A 16554-nucleotide genomic window follows, 5' to 3' on the forward strand; every position below is an offset into this window, starting at 1 on the left:
TGTTATTTGTGTTATGGAGCCACTGCTGCTCTCCATCAACTGTTCAAATCTGCAGAATCCATAGTCGAAAACCGGGTCAAACAGCTGCTACTCAGTGCCACAAGGTGCTGTGAATTGGAAGAATATGCTTGGTGTTACTTTAGAAACCATCGAACAGCAGCAAGAGTAAGAGCCTTCGGCGCTTTGGTCGGCAAAAGGTATGTGGTCTGGAAACTCAACCGCTCAGACGGCAACTTGGGGGAGTTCAAGTGTTCAACCACTTCATATGGGTTTGCAATTTGGGTTGACATTGAACATCAGGTTTGGTTTATATTTGGGTTGGGCTCAAGACCCAACTTGCCCAATTTTTGCAAACCCGGAATTAATGGTCTCTTGCCGGCTAAGCCCACTCTAAGACTGAAAATGCAGGCATGATGATGTTTTCAAAAATAGTTTTAGTAAGAACATGTTTAGAAACCGTTTTTAAAAACAATTTTTTTGCTACTTAAAAGTGGAAAACTATTTTCCAGACTGAAAATACATTGGATAGTTTTTTTATTGAAACAAAAGTTATCACTTGTTTTTTAAAAGGTTGTTTTAAAAAACAATTATATAAATTTTAAGAATGACTGAGATTGAAGTACTATAAATAAAAAACATTTAGAGACATAAAAAAACAAATTCAAACTTTTGTCCTCCAGAACATTAACAAATGATTTTTGAAAATTACTCCTAATAACCATTTTTTGAAAATGTTGTTTAGGCTTTGAGTTTTTATAATAAATTAAATTATTTTTAGCATTAAAATTTTATTTAGGAATTCAAATATAAAAAATTGTTCTCTCCTCTGGACTTATTTATCTTAAAGTTGTTGCTTGTTTATGAATAATGTAAAATCTCTTGACATATTCTTCATGTTTTTAATTTTTTTTTATAATACTCTGAAAAAAATAAATATTTCAAAACACCTTAAATTTGTTTTAAAAAATTATCTTACTCTTAAAATAAATTTTCAAAAAATCATTTAATACTAAATCTTTTTTGTTTCCAAAATAGACGCTTGGATTTATTGTGTGTTTGACAACTATTCTAAGAAGTGTTTTTAACCTTTTCAATTAAAAATTTTCACGTGTTAGAAAATCTAAACACACTTCTTAAAATCATTATCAAACGCACTTTTATATTCATATCTAAAGCGTACAATAAGTTGATATTTACTATTGTATCTTCTATTAATTGATATGTGACAATTCATAAAATTATCTAGTAGAATGAACTATAATAGTCATATTTGATCTGTCCAGATTGTCCAGTTTGGTCTTTGTCCCAAAAAATTATTTGGTGTGTTTGATTGCAGTTTTAAAAATAATTTTGAAAGTCATGTTTGGTAATAGTTTTTAATTTTTCTAGTTTAAAAGTTTTTAAATAATGGCCAAAAAATTATTTGATACTTCAATGTTTTACAAAACAAGAAATTAAGGGTTTTTGAAAATAATGATGAAAAATGGTTTTTTAAAACAGTTTTTGAAAAATGTTATTCGATTTTTGTAAAACAAAAATCTGTTTGAAACCTATAATGTTTTTAATATTTTTAAAAATAATTTTTATATTAAGTATTTTATTTTTAATAATTTTACATATTTCTTCAATTATTTTTAAAAACATTCATAAGAAAAAAAGGTGAAAACAACAAAAAAAACAATTAAAAAATGTCATATGAAAAACACTGTGTTTTCTATCTTTAAGAACAAAAAATAAAAAATAATTTTTCATCGTTAAACATGATTTTAATATTTTTGTTATAAAAAATAGAAAATTGTCATAAAAAACAGTTTTCAAACATCTTGACTCGTATATATCAACATATCTCATTTTCCTTTACATAGCTAACAAAATTGATGCTAACTATGAACATTGCCATCCAACATAAAAAAAAAAGCATGATGATTTTGAGATTTGTTTTCAAAAATCAATGAAAGTTAATAGTTTCTAAGGAGTGAAAACAATTTTATTTTAAAATTGGAGAATTTTAAGGCCTATTTATTTAACTTGTATTTTATTTTCAATTTTTTAAAATTAAGATGGAAAACAATTTGGATACTTATTTTTCAATTTCCATTTTGTAGAAAATTGAGTTCAAAAAATAGAAAAAGTAAAACCATTAATTTAGCATTTTCAAAATTTTCTTAAAAAGATGGAAACAGTTTTCCAAGGAGTGAAAACAAGGAGGTGATAAAATAACCTAAAACACATAAAAAAAAATGAATACTTTCCAATAATATTACAATGTTATAATTTTCTTACTCATTTTTATCAATACATAATTCATTTTAATAAATCAAAATATGTACAATTGGTCAATTCCTTTGTTAATTATAAATAATTAAAATTTTTATTACACTATTAAAATAATTTAGTTATTTAATCATTTTTCATGTAAAAAAATCAATACCAAATAAAAAACGCAATTAGCCTTCTTTGTTAATTATAGACATACCATATTTTTTTATTATACTACTAAAAATAAATAATAAAGAAAAAATTTTAAAAAATTAATCAATTATTTTCATTATTTTTCAAATAAAATTATCACTAGGAAACAAGGTTTCCCATATTCTCATTTTTTCAAGAGTTTTCACCTTTTCAATCCAATGCATTTTTAATAAAATAAAATATAGGAAATAAAAATTGTTTTACAAAGTAATATTTTGAAAACATTTTTCAAATCAAAGGCAACTATTTAAAGATTTTTTTATTATTATTATTTTATTAGCATATTTTTCTTTAAAAGTTATTTTTTCTTATTCATTCAAAATATTAGGGTTATTATTGAACGCGTTCAATAATTCTGAATTTTTTTAGTTCCTAAGAACTTTCTTTATGGGTCGGATGACCACAAAGGCCAAAGCAACATATATGGTTAGTCCTCAAATCCAGCTCAGACTGGGGTAGTTATCCAATGAACTAATAAACACCCAATCTCATCTGCTGCGCGTGCTTGATACTGTCAAATCATTAGTACTTTAGTTTGGTTTTGCCGACCGTTCTTACTCTGACCGCGCTTGCTCTGGTAGCGCGTGGGTTCACCTTAACTATCCTCTTTAGAAATCATCATCAAACCCCGCTACCACAAGAACACAAACTTGTCTCTTCTCATTGGCAGCCTCCTTAGGGATCCCCACTCGCTTTCGCGCTTTTGTCTGTTCAATCCCCATCACCACGCCCCACAAAGCGCGTTACAACAACTTCTTGAATAATTTGAAATCATAATTACCTCAAGTATAAAAATTAATTACGCAATTAAGTCATCGTTAATCTCAAAGTCAATTTAAAAAATATAACATTTATCTTCACTTTTAGTTTGAGCAAATCAAGAACTGACACAACCTAAACTTAATTAAATCACAACTTGGTATTTATAATTCTCAAATGCTAAATATTAAATTTAAAATCATGAATCCATGATACAAAATAAATAAATAAAGGACACTCTCACACGAAGCGCGTTGGCTTGGCACGTTCTCACTATACATAGTCGAGGCAGCACTGTGACCACATCTCCGTCGCTAAAAAATAAAGCAGAGAGCTATAAAGAGTGAGAGAGAGAGATTCTGATTGGGCCTTCGTTTACTTTTTGGCTTTTTTTTAAAGAACGACGTCGTTCGATACTGGTTTTCCAGCTCGTTCCGGGTCGGACACGTTAACGACGTCCGCAACCCTTCGATGAGTGTCAGTGACTCGGCGGCCAAGGCCGAGTTGACTCAGGCCGAGGTCTACGCTCCTAGGTCGCTTCAGCTATGGCGGACACTCCTCAACTGGCTCGCTTTCTTCTTCCAGATCTTTCTTCAGATCCTCCGAGGCACGCCGTCCGTGACTCAAGTCCTCTCTTACGTCGGCCTCCGCCACCATTCTCTTCTCCCTTCTTCTCCTTCCTTCAAGCCCCTTCCGGTCGTCGAGTTGCCGGAGCTTGAGCCGCCTCCGGACTCCGTGCAGATCAGCGCGACCGACGGTACCGACTCCGCCGCGGCTGCGGTCGATCGGCGTGCAGAGAAGTTCACGGTATGGTTGAGTTATTCCCTATCTCGGTTTTCGAGTTGTTGTGAGTTTGATTGTTTTTTGTTTTCTCTGGTCTGATCTTTTGTGAAGTAGTGTTTGATTGTTGTAAGAGGTTTCTGGAGGTTTTGCTCCTCTGTTCTTTCTCTATGTTTGGTAAGGGTTATTGGCCCAAAGGAAATGCTTTTGGAAAATTGTGCAGAGGCAGCTTCTTATTTGGATTTTGCTGCCTCAGGAAAAATGTTAGGTTATATATAGGATAAAACTTAGCTTTACAGAAGATTTCACGAAGAGTTTCACACGCTTTTGTCTGTGTAGTAATACATGTAATCAGATTTAGGGTAGAATTGGAGAATCATGGGAAATAAGTTTAGTTTGGTGATTAAATTTTTTTTGAGAGCTGAGAGTAGAGTCCAGATGTCATCTAAATACAAATCCTCTCTTGAACCTAATACATATTTGTATGGTTCTGTGCCTGGAAGCTACTGAAATTATGAAAGTCACCCGGAAATGAACATTAGGTAGATTGCAGGGGAATACTGGGGAAGCAGGATTAACAAAAACATAAAAGATGATTCTTTTCCCCTAATTCCTTCCTTTTTGAATGTATTATTCATTTGCTTTTCCTTTGCCTGTCAAGATGATTTAGGTTTGATGGCTTTCTCATGAGCCATCTCATGACTATGGACACCAAAAGGGAAAATTCTGATGCTCATGCTCAATCAAACCAAAGAGAAATATCGATAAGGATGGTGCACTTAAGTTTATTTAAGAGTAGATAAGATGGAGTAATAATTTTATTATGTTTGTAATTGCATGTTTCAGTCATCCTATCCAGAATTGAAAGTGTAGACTTACATCCATTCCAGCTATGTTCGTTGGGGTTCAACATTAAGCCATTAGGAAACATCTTCACATGTCTACTTGAAATTAGGATGTGGAGATGGGTTATTTGAAACCCTGTAGGATTTTAAATAAGCAAATCAGGGAGAATCTAGTAATAGCCATAACATGTTATTCAAATGTTTTAGTGTTGAGTGTGATGGTTCAGAAATGAAAAGTTCAGTGGTGGCACCTGTGACAACATTTCCTCTGACGGGAAGTGTTTGGTATTAGTGGGGAAAGAATGCTAAAATTGGTAGAGGGAGGCTGAACGACATGGAGAACCTTGGACTAAAGTTGTGGCTCTTAATAGGCTGAAATTATGGAGCAACATTTATGTCGCTGACAGAGCAATATTTGTGTTATTGACGCCAAATAGTTGGATAAGGCAAAACAGAATATTATTATGTTTCTGTTTTTCATTCTTTCAGTTTGTTTCAGTGAATTCTTGATTCGCTGATTAATATTAAACTTCAAATTGTCTCCACCCATCTGTCTTCTAATATGTTCCATCAAGGAATTTTGTGTAATCAACAGAAACTCTCAAGGTAAAAGGAGAGAGATATCAGAAAATCCATACTTTATTGTACAGAAGGTTGCATGTCAAAATTAATGCCCCATAAAATAAGTGCATTTGAAATGATGTGTTTAAGATCAATGTTTGACAAGGCAAGAAAGGATAAAAGAAATTAAAAAGGAAAAGGAAAAAAAAGGGGGAATTGAATGCACTCTTGAAAAGCTAGAAGTGGCACCATTGAGGAAAAAGAAACAGTTAAGGTTGTTTTGTTATGTGCAAAGAAGATGAATAGTTGTTCTTTTTTTGTGTGTTCAAAGAAGATGAATGGTTACACCACATGTAATGAGAAGTGTATTGGTTCAAGTTGAAGATGCCATGAGAAGAACTAGAAGGCTTAAAAGAATGAGTGAAGGGGCTGTCAGAAAACATATGATGGCCTACAAAACAATAAGTATATGGCCCTAGGTAGAGTTGATCAGAGGAAAATGATCTATTTAACCAACCCATTGGTAATTGATGTAGTGATTTTTGGTTGGGTACAATAGCAGAGTAGCAGTGATCTGATTGAAACAAAAAATTGACCTTTTGTTGTAGAGATTGACAATGAGCTTAATTTCGTCAAGTCCATAAATCTAATTAGTTCCTTGAAAGCTACGGAAGTTTTAAAATACATACAATGTTTCAACTCCCTTCAAGTTGAACTTGAGCACGGACACTTGGCAAAAAATTTTAAAATCATGACTGCAAATTCTGCTAAACTCAAGGTGTCAATGACTTCATTTCATTTTTGTATTTTTCATTTTTTCTTTTTCCTTTTATTTTTCTTGACCACTTGCATGTATGCTGATGAAAAACTACTTTCCCACTTGATAGATCTTAAGTTCCCTACCATTATTCTTATTATGTTTTAAAGGACAGATTTCTAAGTCGCACATGTGCATCTTGATATGCAGGTGGTTCTTGATTTGGATGAAACTCTAGTATGTGCATATGAGACATCCAGCCTGCCTGCCTCCATTCGTAATCAAGCAATAGAATCTGGTTTGAAGTGGTTCGAGCTAGAATGTGTATCTTCAGACAAGGTGTCCTATATGTCTTTTGTTCATTTATTGGTTCTTTAGCAATTATTCAAGTAAAATAATCTTGATGTTAGAATGTTTGGGCTTGAAGGAATGTGAAGGAAAACCAAAGGTCAACTATGTTACAGTGTTTGAACGTCCAGGACTGCGAGAATTCTTAAAACAACTTAGTGAATTTGCAGAGCTTGTGCTCTTTACTGCTGGTCTTGAAGGTATGAAAATTACTTTACCATGCTTTTTGGATTCTCTCCTACCCTTTTTAAAAAATAATTTCTTGAATCTACTTTCTCTGGGTGCCCACAGGTTACGCAAGGCCTCTTGTTGACAGAATAGATGTGGAAAATCTGTTTAGTCTTAGACTATATCGGCCTTCAACAATTAGCACGTGAGTATTTTATTGTTCATCCATATTCTCATTTCCTCTTATTTTACAGTTTCTAGCCATTATACACCTGCACAGTTCCAAAAGCTGCATGTCCCACAAATTTATGGCATGTTTACTTGATTCTTGAGGAATCAAATGAAAGAGAGTTCCCTCTCTTTCCATTCTAGGTGTTTGCTAAAACTTGGAATCAGAAAAAGGTGTAAGACCCATCTAATTTTAGGGAATCCCTTTCTCCAAAACGGAGAATGGGTTTCCTTGAAGCTACTTAAGGAATCCATTCCATTTTCTTAGGAATGAAAATTGGACAAAAATGCCCTCAAGAGATTAACATAATGACATATTTAATTATGATAAACTTATATGTTAATTTGATGCAATAACATATTTTCTAAAAAATTTAAAATTATTACATGAGTACTAAATATAATGAATTGTTTTAATTATTATTAATTGAGATAATACCATATTTAATCATCAAAATTTTAAATAAAAAGACTTTATGTTATAGTGTAGGTTAATGCCTCTAATACATATTTTAATTTATTTGGTTCAATATTAATTTTTTTAATAATTGAGGACATTTATATATTAAATAATATACAATGTGTGAGGCTTTAGCACATATAAGGTAAATTAACAAATAATATTTTTATATTAATTTTATTTTATTTACATAAATAGTAATAATCATTTATGAAATTATTATAAAAAAGATCAGAAGTGTCTTTTTTAATAACTATTCTTAATTAATAAAATATAAATATTAATAATTTAAATTTCATTTTACTTATTTGTATCTAACATTTTTGTGGCTAATTTTAAACTCATTCAGTTTTTGGAAGATGAAGACATCATCATCCTAAAATATGACATTAAAATGAGGGTATGCACCATGATAATTAGCTTTATTTTTATTCTGTTTCCTGCTTGTAAATACTTAATTGAAATTTTGAATTCTAATTCTAGTTCCATTCATTCTCATTCTAACTCCCTCTCACTGGCTTAGTTGCACCTAGCTATAATGGATGCTTTTTAAACAATTCCACGTTCTTTTTCTTAATTTCAAATGCATTTGATAAATAGGAATCCCGTATTAGGAAGCATGACTGAGCATACCATATGCAATGTAATAAAAGAATGACAGAACAATTTATAAAGTAGACATGGCATTGAAAGAGGTCTGGTAAAAAATAAATCTATTATAAATACTAGTCATGTGGGCAAAAGCACGAACATAGGAAATCCTCTAATCTACGACTCCAGATTAAGCTCGTGAATGTAGGGAGCACACTATATTTCCAATGTCTTATACAATTTCTTCTTCTGTGAATATACTTTGAAGCCTCATATACATCTCAGTATACTCAAGTCCTTTTCCAATAATTTGTATTGTTATGCACAGAGGAATTGACTGATTATATTATGCTATTTTTTATTTTATTTTATTTCAAATTAGTCTTTTCCACTAATGACTGCTACTGAAGGCCTAGAAATATTAGATTTTTAATGGAATTTATTGCACTTAATTCAACAAAACCTTGGTCCCAACGGGGAGTTTGCGCAAATTTATAAAATTTGCTTCTCTTTTTGGTCAATAGTAAAACTGACTGAAATAAACTGAAATGGGAATTCTTGAATAATCATCCCACTCAGCCCAAGGGTATGTTGTTTGTTAGCTAAAACCTCTTGTTTGCATCAATGACAGGGAATACCGGGAGCATGTGAAAGATCTTTCTTGCCTATCAAAGGATCTCTGCCGAATAGTTATTGTTGATAACAACCCATTCAGTTTCTTACTGCAGCCTCTGAATGGAGTTCCATGCATTCCATTTTCTGCAGGACAACCAAACGATGGACAGGTACAAAGCATTGCATTGATAAAATTCCCGTGCCTATTCATATTGTTTAATTCTTTACTCACTACTCTTCTGATGTCTTTCATTGATCAATCAGCTTTTGGAGGTACTCCTTCCATTACTGAAGCATCTTTCTCAGCAGAACGATGTGAGACCTGTGCTCTATGATAGGTTCCGCATGCCTGAATGGTTTCAAAAGCATGGAATCCCTGCTTCTGGTTGGACAGTATAGAATAAAAATCGTACACAATGAAGGCTACCTTTCCTCTCATAAGGCACCTGAAAGGTTATATTTTTTTCACGATCACAACACACCTTCAACTCTTCATTGGGCTCACAACCTTCTCTGTATAGCACGAATTTGTACACAGGGGCCATTGGCAAAAACCCCAAATTCCCAGAGTTCGATCTTAGAGATCTTAACAGCTGCATTTCTGTCATATATAAGTAGCAACCAATGTGTATCTAGAATTGTTACAAAACCTGATTCTCATCTAGGTTTGTTTATATGCTTGCAATCCTGTTGGATCTTAAATTACGTTTCGAAATTCTGTAACCTGTTAGACCAATAATCATTTGTTGTTTATTCAAATTCTTGTATCCTCCTTGACAACAATGTTCCTTGCATTATTTCTGCCGACTTACTGAGAACTGTCCAGATAGTTGTGGGCATCAGCATATAACTTGGTTGGAAATGCTTGAATTAATCTTACTCACCACTACTACCATCATAGCTTAAACCGCGTGGATGAGTTAAATTGTCTTGTCAGACGATGAAAGGAATATGTTATCTTTTTCAGGAATTATAGCTTGGAAGCCCAGTAAAGAGGAGAAGAATACCCGAAGGCTCCAGCCTCCAGGCAGGGATTGAACTTGTCCCCCCCCCATGCTGCTGGCTTCTTCACCATGCCTGGGCTTGATCCAGCAAAGCTGACACCAACTCTTACGCTGCTTTGAGACTGATCTGGCAGCCTCCCATCGTGGGGTGCAGCCAGGATCCTCCAGGTCAGGTCGAGGATAATACCTGGATGAGTGATAAATGATATTGATATAGGTACTAACCAAGGATGTTCAGTCATTATTCCGACAGGATGCATAGTACTTAGCGATCAACATGAACCTTTACAGCCTTGTTGGTCTCAGTACCCTTTCTGTAGATTAATGGTAACCTTCAGCCTTTCTCTTTTTCCCTTTTTATTTTTATTTTTTGTCCCTATTTTTGGAACAACATGCAGGTCTCTCTTTTCCAAGAACTTGTTTAAAAATTAAAAATGAACCCTAACACCCAAAGACACCCCATGTTTGGATGTCCAAAGCTCTCATTCTTTAGGATCATCATCAATCATGGTCTCTGCAATTTAATTCAACAACAACTGACCCATCTTTTCAGGACTTTTACTACAAGTCCCACTTAAAAAATTGAACACATGAATTATTGTTTATTTATTTATTTGATACTTTAAGAGGCTTCCGCAACAGCTCACAGTTTCACCGACCAAAACACCATCTTTCATTTAAGAATCAGACATGAAAACAGAGTGTGAACTCTCAGTATAGTATGAACCCAATATTTGAATATACGAGTGGCACACAACTGACTACTATGGAAGCATTAATACAGAAACCCATATTCATTTAGGGGTGCCCCACAATACTAGTCCATCGATTTTCTCCTCTTTGCCTCCTTTTGTTCAATCATCCATTAAATACCTATTTTCCAAAGAAAAATATTCCCATATGAAAGTTCCTGTTGAAGTGTCGTGGCACATTAATTGTAGGGTTATTTGATTGATAGGCACCTCTACCACTTTTTTGACCTCATTTTGACTAACACGTCTTTATTATTTTCTTGTAAAAATAATAATTTTCTTTTAAAATGTACGAGTAAATAATATAAAGAAAGGGATGTTTTTTTTTTAAGTAAAAACATAAATCGGGTAGATTCATCAATTGAAAATTATCTTATCCTTTTTAAACAATTAATTCTTAATTAATTATATCTCTCGTAAATACTTACAAATAAAAAAATAAAAATATTTATTACTATAATATACATGCCGACATGAAAATTTTAAAATCAAGTAAATTTTGGAAAAGAAAAAAGTGGTTTCTAATGGCGGAAACCTTGAGAAAACACATGGGATGGTCAATGAGCTATGATGTTCTTGAAGAACATGAACCAATCAATATGGATGGTCTTTACAACTAAACTTCAATTTCACTCAATATATGGGACATGATGCCCCTCCCAATTGCAAACAAAAGGGAAAGAGACCTTGAAAGCTGACTGCACCAAAATTTACTCAACAAAATATCGCCATAATAATGCAGATTTTCACGCGGATTTGAAAGAAAAAGACAAAGAATAATAAGGGTGTTTAGGCACGTAAAATTCCATTCAGTGGAATACTGGCCACGTATCAAATCGATGTCAATAAATCAAAGCAGCAGCTATCTGAGGAGACTTTCCAAAGTATACCAAACTTTTTCTGAAAAAAGGAGAAGCGGTCTATGTAATGCGTCTTGGGTTGAAATCATAAGAAGAGCAATGATAATGTGGCGGAGGAGGACTTGGTCACTAGGTCATATTTTCACGTGGGTGGGCAACTTTTTTTGAAGGGTATTGGGATTCTATGAAGATTCAACCCAATGAATATTCAACTATCCAAATTAAGAATTCTAAAATTTATGAATTTTTTTTCATTAATTATTATATTTTATTATAATAATATGTAATGTCAAAAAATTATTCCCGTTGAAAATAATAGATAAACAATTATTAAGGATCGAGATTGTTCATCAATATAGATATTGTTTGCTCCATTTATTGAGAAATTATATTATTTTATTTAATTAAATTTCTCACATGAAATTATAGAATCGGACACAATCTTTTAAGGGTCGAATAGAATATTATATTAGGAATGAGTTGTAATATAATTTTTTTATGTTTTTTAGTCTTGATTATTAGAATATTTGGAGGAAAAATAATCCAATTATTTTCTTTTATTCTAAAAATAGTTGTTTGGAGATATTTATTCATTCATGAACATGGACTTGAGGTTGAAACGGAGTGATGGCAAAGTAACAGGCACTTTTATGTAAAGCTGAACATCATATAGAGTATTATACACTTTTTCCTCAGTGTTATGTGGCTGTCGCCGCTGTCCACGTTGCTTAACCCAACCATATTTTGCCGGTTAAGAAATAGGCCTTCGTTTATACAAACCTCCCACCCAAAAAAAAAAAAAAATTAAAAAATTAAAAAATTAAAAAGTCAAAAAATGGGTTGTAATTGTGGTTCAAAAAATGGTTAGGAATGGATGTCGTTGGAATTGAAATTATTTATTTCTTTATTAATTTATTTTTTGGGTAAGGTCCAACCAAACGTGTTTGACCCATTGGAACTAAGATAAAGCCACGATCGAACCATGTACGAAACTCCCCCTGGGCCCTGGCTGGCGGACTCAACACCACCACTAATTTTTTTAAATTAGATTTTAATTAATGACTCACGTTAAGCCTGGATATCAATTCATTTACGTTTTTTTTTTTCTTAATATCCTGAAAATCAATTTCAATTTAATCCTTTTATTTATTGACATAACTAATTTGATTTAATTTTTTTTGTTTTCGTTATGCTTGAGTTTAATGTTAAGAATTAATTTTTTTTTTAATTTTAATAATTTAGAATGAGTTTCACTGTTTTTTTTCTATTTTGTTATATTTAAAGATTAAGAATGAATGATAAGAATGGGTAATCTTGTTGTAGCTTTTATATTGATTTTTTATTTTCCGACAAATATCATCCAATCAGGGTGTTAGTTGAGATTAGGTTTCAAAGTTTTGCCAGGTGGCAATTTTTATGAGTACGTGGCAGTGGGTTACTTGCAGAAGAGGTGGCTAGCGAGTGCTGGTATTTCAAGGAAATTTTCATTTGAATATTGTTTTTCAAATATTTTTTTAAAAAAAAGGGGAAAAAAGAAGAATTGAATCTGTTTATCTCTCTACTTTCTCGCTCTTAAATGCAATCTTTTAAACAGAACCTGCAATCTATTTCTCTCTCTAAAACGATCTTCGCTTCTCTCTACATCATCTCCCCCAATGAGGGGAACTGAACCAGGGTGCATCTACGCCATTATACCTCACTCCACCAGATGACGATGACACCCCTTTCCGTCGCCGTCGCAGCAGTCGTCACCGTTGTCATCGCTGCGGTTTCTTCTCCGGCGCTGGTTCATGGGCTGGGCTCGGGCTCCACTCTCGCCGTCAGCTACGGCTCGGGGGCGGTCTGCGGCGTCGTGGCCGGGGAGCGGTACCAGAGAATCGAGTGTTACCGGGGCGGCGAAACCATCTCCATCGAGCCCAACATTTCCTCCTTCTCGTCCATCTCCGGCGGCCGGGACTTCTTCTGCGGCCTGAGGTCCGGGGGTTTCGCCCTGTTCTGCTGGAACACTAGCTTCGTGGCGAAAAGAATTTACTTCAATTACACAGTTCTGCTGGAGAATCTCGCAGTGGGTGACGATCAGGTGTGCGCGACGGTAAACGGTACCGGAGTTGTGAAGTGCTGGAGAGGTGAAAACTCGAGTTCCCTGTCTGAGTCCAGTCAATTTTCTTCAATTTCATCTGGGTTAGGATTTTCCTGCGGTATTTTGGTTAATAATGGAACCGTTCAATGTTGGGGAAGTAACACAATTGCGAATCAAATTCAACAAGAGTTTGGAAATACTCCGATGTTGAGTATTATGGCGGGCGGTTCACACGTTTGTGGATTGAACACAACTGGGTATTTGTTGTGTGAAGGGAGTAACGATTCAGGGCAGTTGAATGTTCCTTCTGGTTCAGCTTATGAGTTTTCGAATCTGTCGCTTGGAGAGAATCATAGTTGTGCCATTCGGCAATCTAATGGATCAGTTGTGTGTTGGGGTGGTGGAGGAGAGTTCTCAACCAATGCAACTAATGGTATTTCTTTTGAATCCATTGTTTCTGGATTGAATTTTACTTGTGGATTGATAACAACTAATTATTCAATAATTTGTTGGGGTCCTGGGTGGCCTAGTAGCTCTGTTTCTGGGCTTGGATTGAGCCCTCTGCCTTTGTCCATCATTCTTCCAGGACCCTGCGTTCAGTCTTCTTCTTGTGAGTGTGTCTATCCTGGGTCTCAATACCTCTGTTACGGTTCTGAGGTTGTTTGCAAGCCTTGTAGAGTTTTGGTACCAGGGTCGCCGGTGCCATTATCACCGGTGTCACCGCCGTCAGTTTCTCCACCACCGTCGTCTCCGTCCAGGGCTTTATCAAGGGGTTTATTAGCTTTTGCCATTGTCGGATCAGTCGGGGCCTTTTCGGGCATTTGCACCATAATTTACTGCTTGTGGACTGGAGTTTGTTGTGGGCACAAGAAAATCCACAACTCTGTGCAGCCAACAATTGCTCGAGGCAATTCTAATGGTGGTGCAAACTCAAATAGTAGCCCCCCTTCAAGATCTTTGACCATAAGGCGCCAGAGCTCGCGGGCAATGAGGCGTCAGAGGAGTGGGACTTCATCAAAACACACAGACAGGGCAGAGGAGTTTGCTCTCTCAGAGCTTGCAGCAGCCACCGATAATTTCTCCCTGGAGAACAAGATTGGAGCAGGCAGCTTTGGGGTTGTGTACAAGGGAAAATTACCTGATGGTCGTGAGGTTGCGATCAAGAGAGGCGAGACTGGTCTAAAGACCAAGAAGTTTCAAGAGAAGGAGAGTGCATTTGACTCTGAATTGGCCTTCTTATCGCGGCTTCACCACAAACACTTGGTCAGGCTTGTTGGGTTTTGCCAAGAAATGGATGAAAGGCTTTTGGTGTATGAGTACATGAAAAATGGTGCGCTCTATGATCATTTGCATGACAAAAACAATATCGAAAAGAGTAGTAATGTGTTGAATTCATGGAAGTTGAGGATCAGAATCTCATTAGATGCTGCAAGGGGGATAGAATACCTTCATAACTATGCAGTCCCGCCTATAATTCACAGAGACATCAAGTCCTCCAACATTCTGCTCGATGCCAATTGGACTGCTAGAGTGTCTGATTTTGGGTTGTCACTGATGGGGCCAGACTCCAGCCATAGTTTCAGGCCGATGAAGGCAGCTGGAACAGTTGGTTACATTGATCCTGAGTACTATGGACTAAATGTATTAACAGCAAAGAGCGATGTCTATGGGCTTGGAGTTGTTTTGCTGGAGCTTTTGACAGGGAAGAGAGCGATATTCAAGGATGGTGAAAATGGGGGGACTCCCATTAGTGTGGTGGACTTTGCAGTGCCGGCAATTATTGCCGGAGAACTGATGAAGGTCTTGGATCCGAGGGTTGGGCCACCGCAGACGAATGAAGCGGAGGCGGTTGAGCTGGTGGCTTACACTGCAATGCATTGTGTGAACTTGGAGGGGAAGGAAAGGCCAACCATGGCTGACATTGTAGCTAATTTGGAACGTGCATTGGCTCTCTGTGAAGACAGCCATGGCAGCATCTCTAGTGGTACAATTTCCATTGTTTCAGATTGAAATTCCTGAAGAAAGAAACCAACCAAAAAAAAAAAAAGAAAAAAAGAAAAAAAGAAGAAGCTTTCTTTATCCCATTCTTAATTCTTTTTCTTTTTGATTGAGGGATGATTTTAGATGGTTATAGTATTTTAGATTGTAAAGTTTAGGGGATTTGATCTAACATGAGCTGTAGTGTAGGGTTTTGTTAACACTCAGCCAGGTTGAGGATTTACATGATTTATTTTTCAAGAAGAAATGGGTTATTAACTTTTATTCATCTTTCAAGGTATTCCACTGCTCATTTCTTCATATGCAACCTTTTTTATTTGCTTACTCACCAAGATTATTTTATTTGATTTTTTTTTTTCATATAAAAAGTGTCAACCAGTTAAAAGCCGCCACATGATTTATTCAATGTATTAATTTTTTTTTTAATAATTATAGTATTGTAGATATGCATTGGGTGCCATTGATGAATGACCCAGAAAAGTTTTCTGTTTCGTTTGGCGGCTTGGAGCATTTTGGAGCAGTGTGACCAAAGAGTGGATGAAAAACATAAAGGTGTGTGTCATCATTTTGGCTTTCCCAATGTCTTATTGGGGGTGGTTTGCAGTGGTGTACTTTTGAGGCCAGAGGACCACATAGACCCCAGAGAAGTTTCACTTTGGAATAGGATGTGGTCCAGCCCCTATTTTAAAGAAAAAAAAAGAAAAAAAAAAGGATGTAGTTAGTATACAATTTGACTTTGAAATTTCAAACATTAGACCGGGGAGTTTAATCTAGAAAACCCCATGTGTAGGGTCCGGATGCTTTACTTTTTTGACCCTATTGTGGACTTTAAATGGAAATGCATTGAATCCAGCTGTAGGAAGAAATGGGCAATGGGTATTGCCCCAAACCTCCATCCAATTTTGCATCAAAATCATAGTATTGCCCCAAACCTCCATCCAATTTTGCATAAAAATCAGAAATTTCTTTTACAGTAAAGACGACTTTAAATGAAAAGGTGGGTGTCCCTGGCTATGGCCGGTGGGTCACCCACCCCCTCCCTTCCTCCCTCTGTTTCTTTCCAATTCATTGATTTATTATTATGAAGGGGTTCGGTGGAAACTGTGTAAAAATTCAAGCTTAAATAAACACTACCCACCACCAACAGTGAGAACCATCACATGGATACAACCACAACCGACCATTCCATTTCTTGTCAAAAGGGCTGTCAGTAAATTCAGGAAATGACAGGGGTTTGGCAATATTTTAAGATCCACCTATACTAGACATATACAAA

The 16554-nt window shown here is 35.3% G+C and overlaps 2 protein-coding genes across 3 annotated transcripts; both read left to right on the forward strand.

The window, feature by feature from the left end:
- Positions 1 to 3540: 3540 nt before the first annotated feature.
- On the forward strand, positions 3541 to 9979 carry LOC117929133 (carboxy-terminal domain RNA polymerase II polypeptide A small phosphatase 1). Of its 2 annotated transcripts, XR_004653700.1 has the most exons (7): positions 3541 to 4038; positions 6385 to 6513; positions 6602 to 6722; positions 6814 to 6895; positions 8601 to 8754; positions 8849 to 9037; positions 9552 to 9979. XR_004653700.1 is itself a non-coding variant. In XM_034849351.1 (6 exons), the coding sequence occupies exons 1-6, from the start codon at positions 3703 to 3705 to the stop codon at positions 8981 to 8983; spliced, it is 957 nt and encodes a 318-aa protein (XP_034705242.1). In that variant the 5' UTR covers positions 3541 to 3702; the 3' UTR covers positions 8984 to 9365. The 2 variants fall into 2 exon arrangements, 1 of the variants encoding a protein (XP_034705242.1); XM_034849351.1 differs by lacking the exon at positions 9552 to 9979 and having other exon boundaries at positions 8849 to 9365.
- A 2806-nt stretch (positions 9980 to 12785) lies between these two features.
- Positions 12786 to 15558, forward strand: LOC117929316 (putative serine/threonine-protein kinase-like protein CCR3). The gene has a single exon (XM_034849598.1). The coding sequence runs from the start codon at positions 12909 to 12911 to the stop codon at positions 15288 to 15290; it is 2382 nt and encodes a 793-aa protein (XP_034705489.1). The 5' UTR covers positions 12786 to 12908; the 3' UTR covers positions 15291 to 15558.
- The last annotated feature ends 996 nt before the right edge of the window (positions 15559 to 16554 follow it).

Source organism: Vitis riparia, chromosome 13 (assembly GCF_004353265.1).
Source record: "Vitis riparia cultivar Riparia Gloire de Montpellier isolate 1030 chromosome 13, EGFV_Vit.rip_1.0, whole genome shotgun sequence".
Classification (NCBI taxonomy): Eukaryota; Viridiplantae; Streptophyta; class Magnoliopsida; order Vitales; family Vitaceae; genus Vitis; species Vitis riparia.

Excerpts from the sequence above, each read along its gene's own strand:
- LOC117929316 (XM_034849598.1), top strand. The coding sequence starts at position 12,909 with ATGACGATGACACCCCTTTCCGTCGCCGTCGCAGCAGTCGTCACCGTT.
- LOC117929133 (XM_034849351.1), top strand. The coding sequence starts at position 3,703 with ATGAGTGTCAGTGACTCGGCGGCCAAGGCCGAGTTGACTCAGGCCGAG. Across the intron at positions 4,039-6,384 it reads GGCGTGCAGAGAAGTTCACG|GTGGTTCTTGATTTGGATGA; the intron begins GTATGGTTGAGT and ends CTTGATATGCAG. Across the intron at positions 6,514-6,601 it reads AATGTGTATCTTCAGACAAG|GAATGTGAAGGAAAACCAAA; the intron begins GTGTCCTATATG and ends TTGGGCTTGAAG.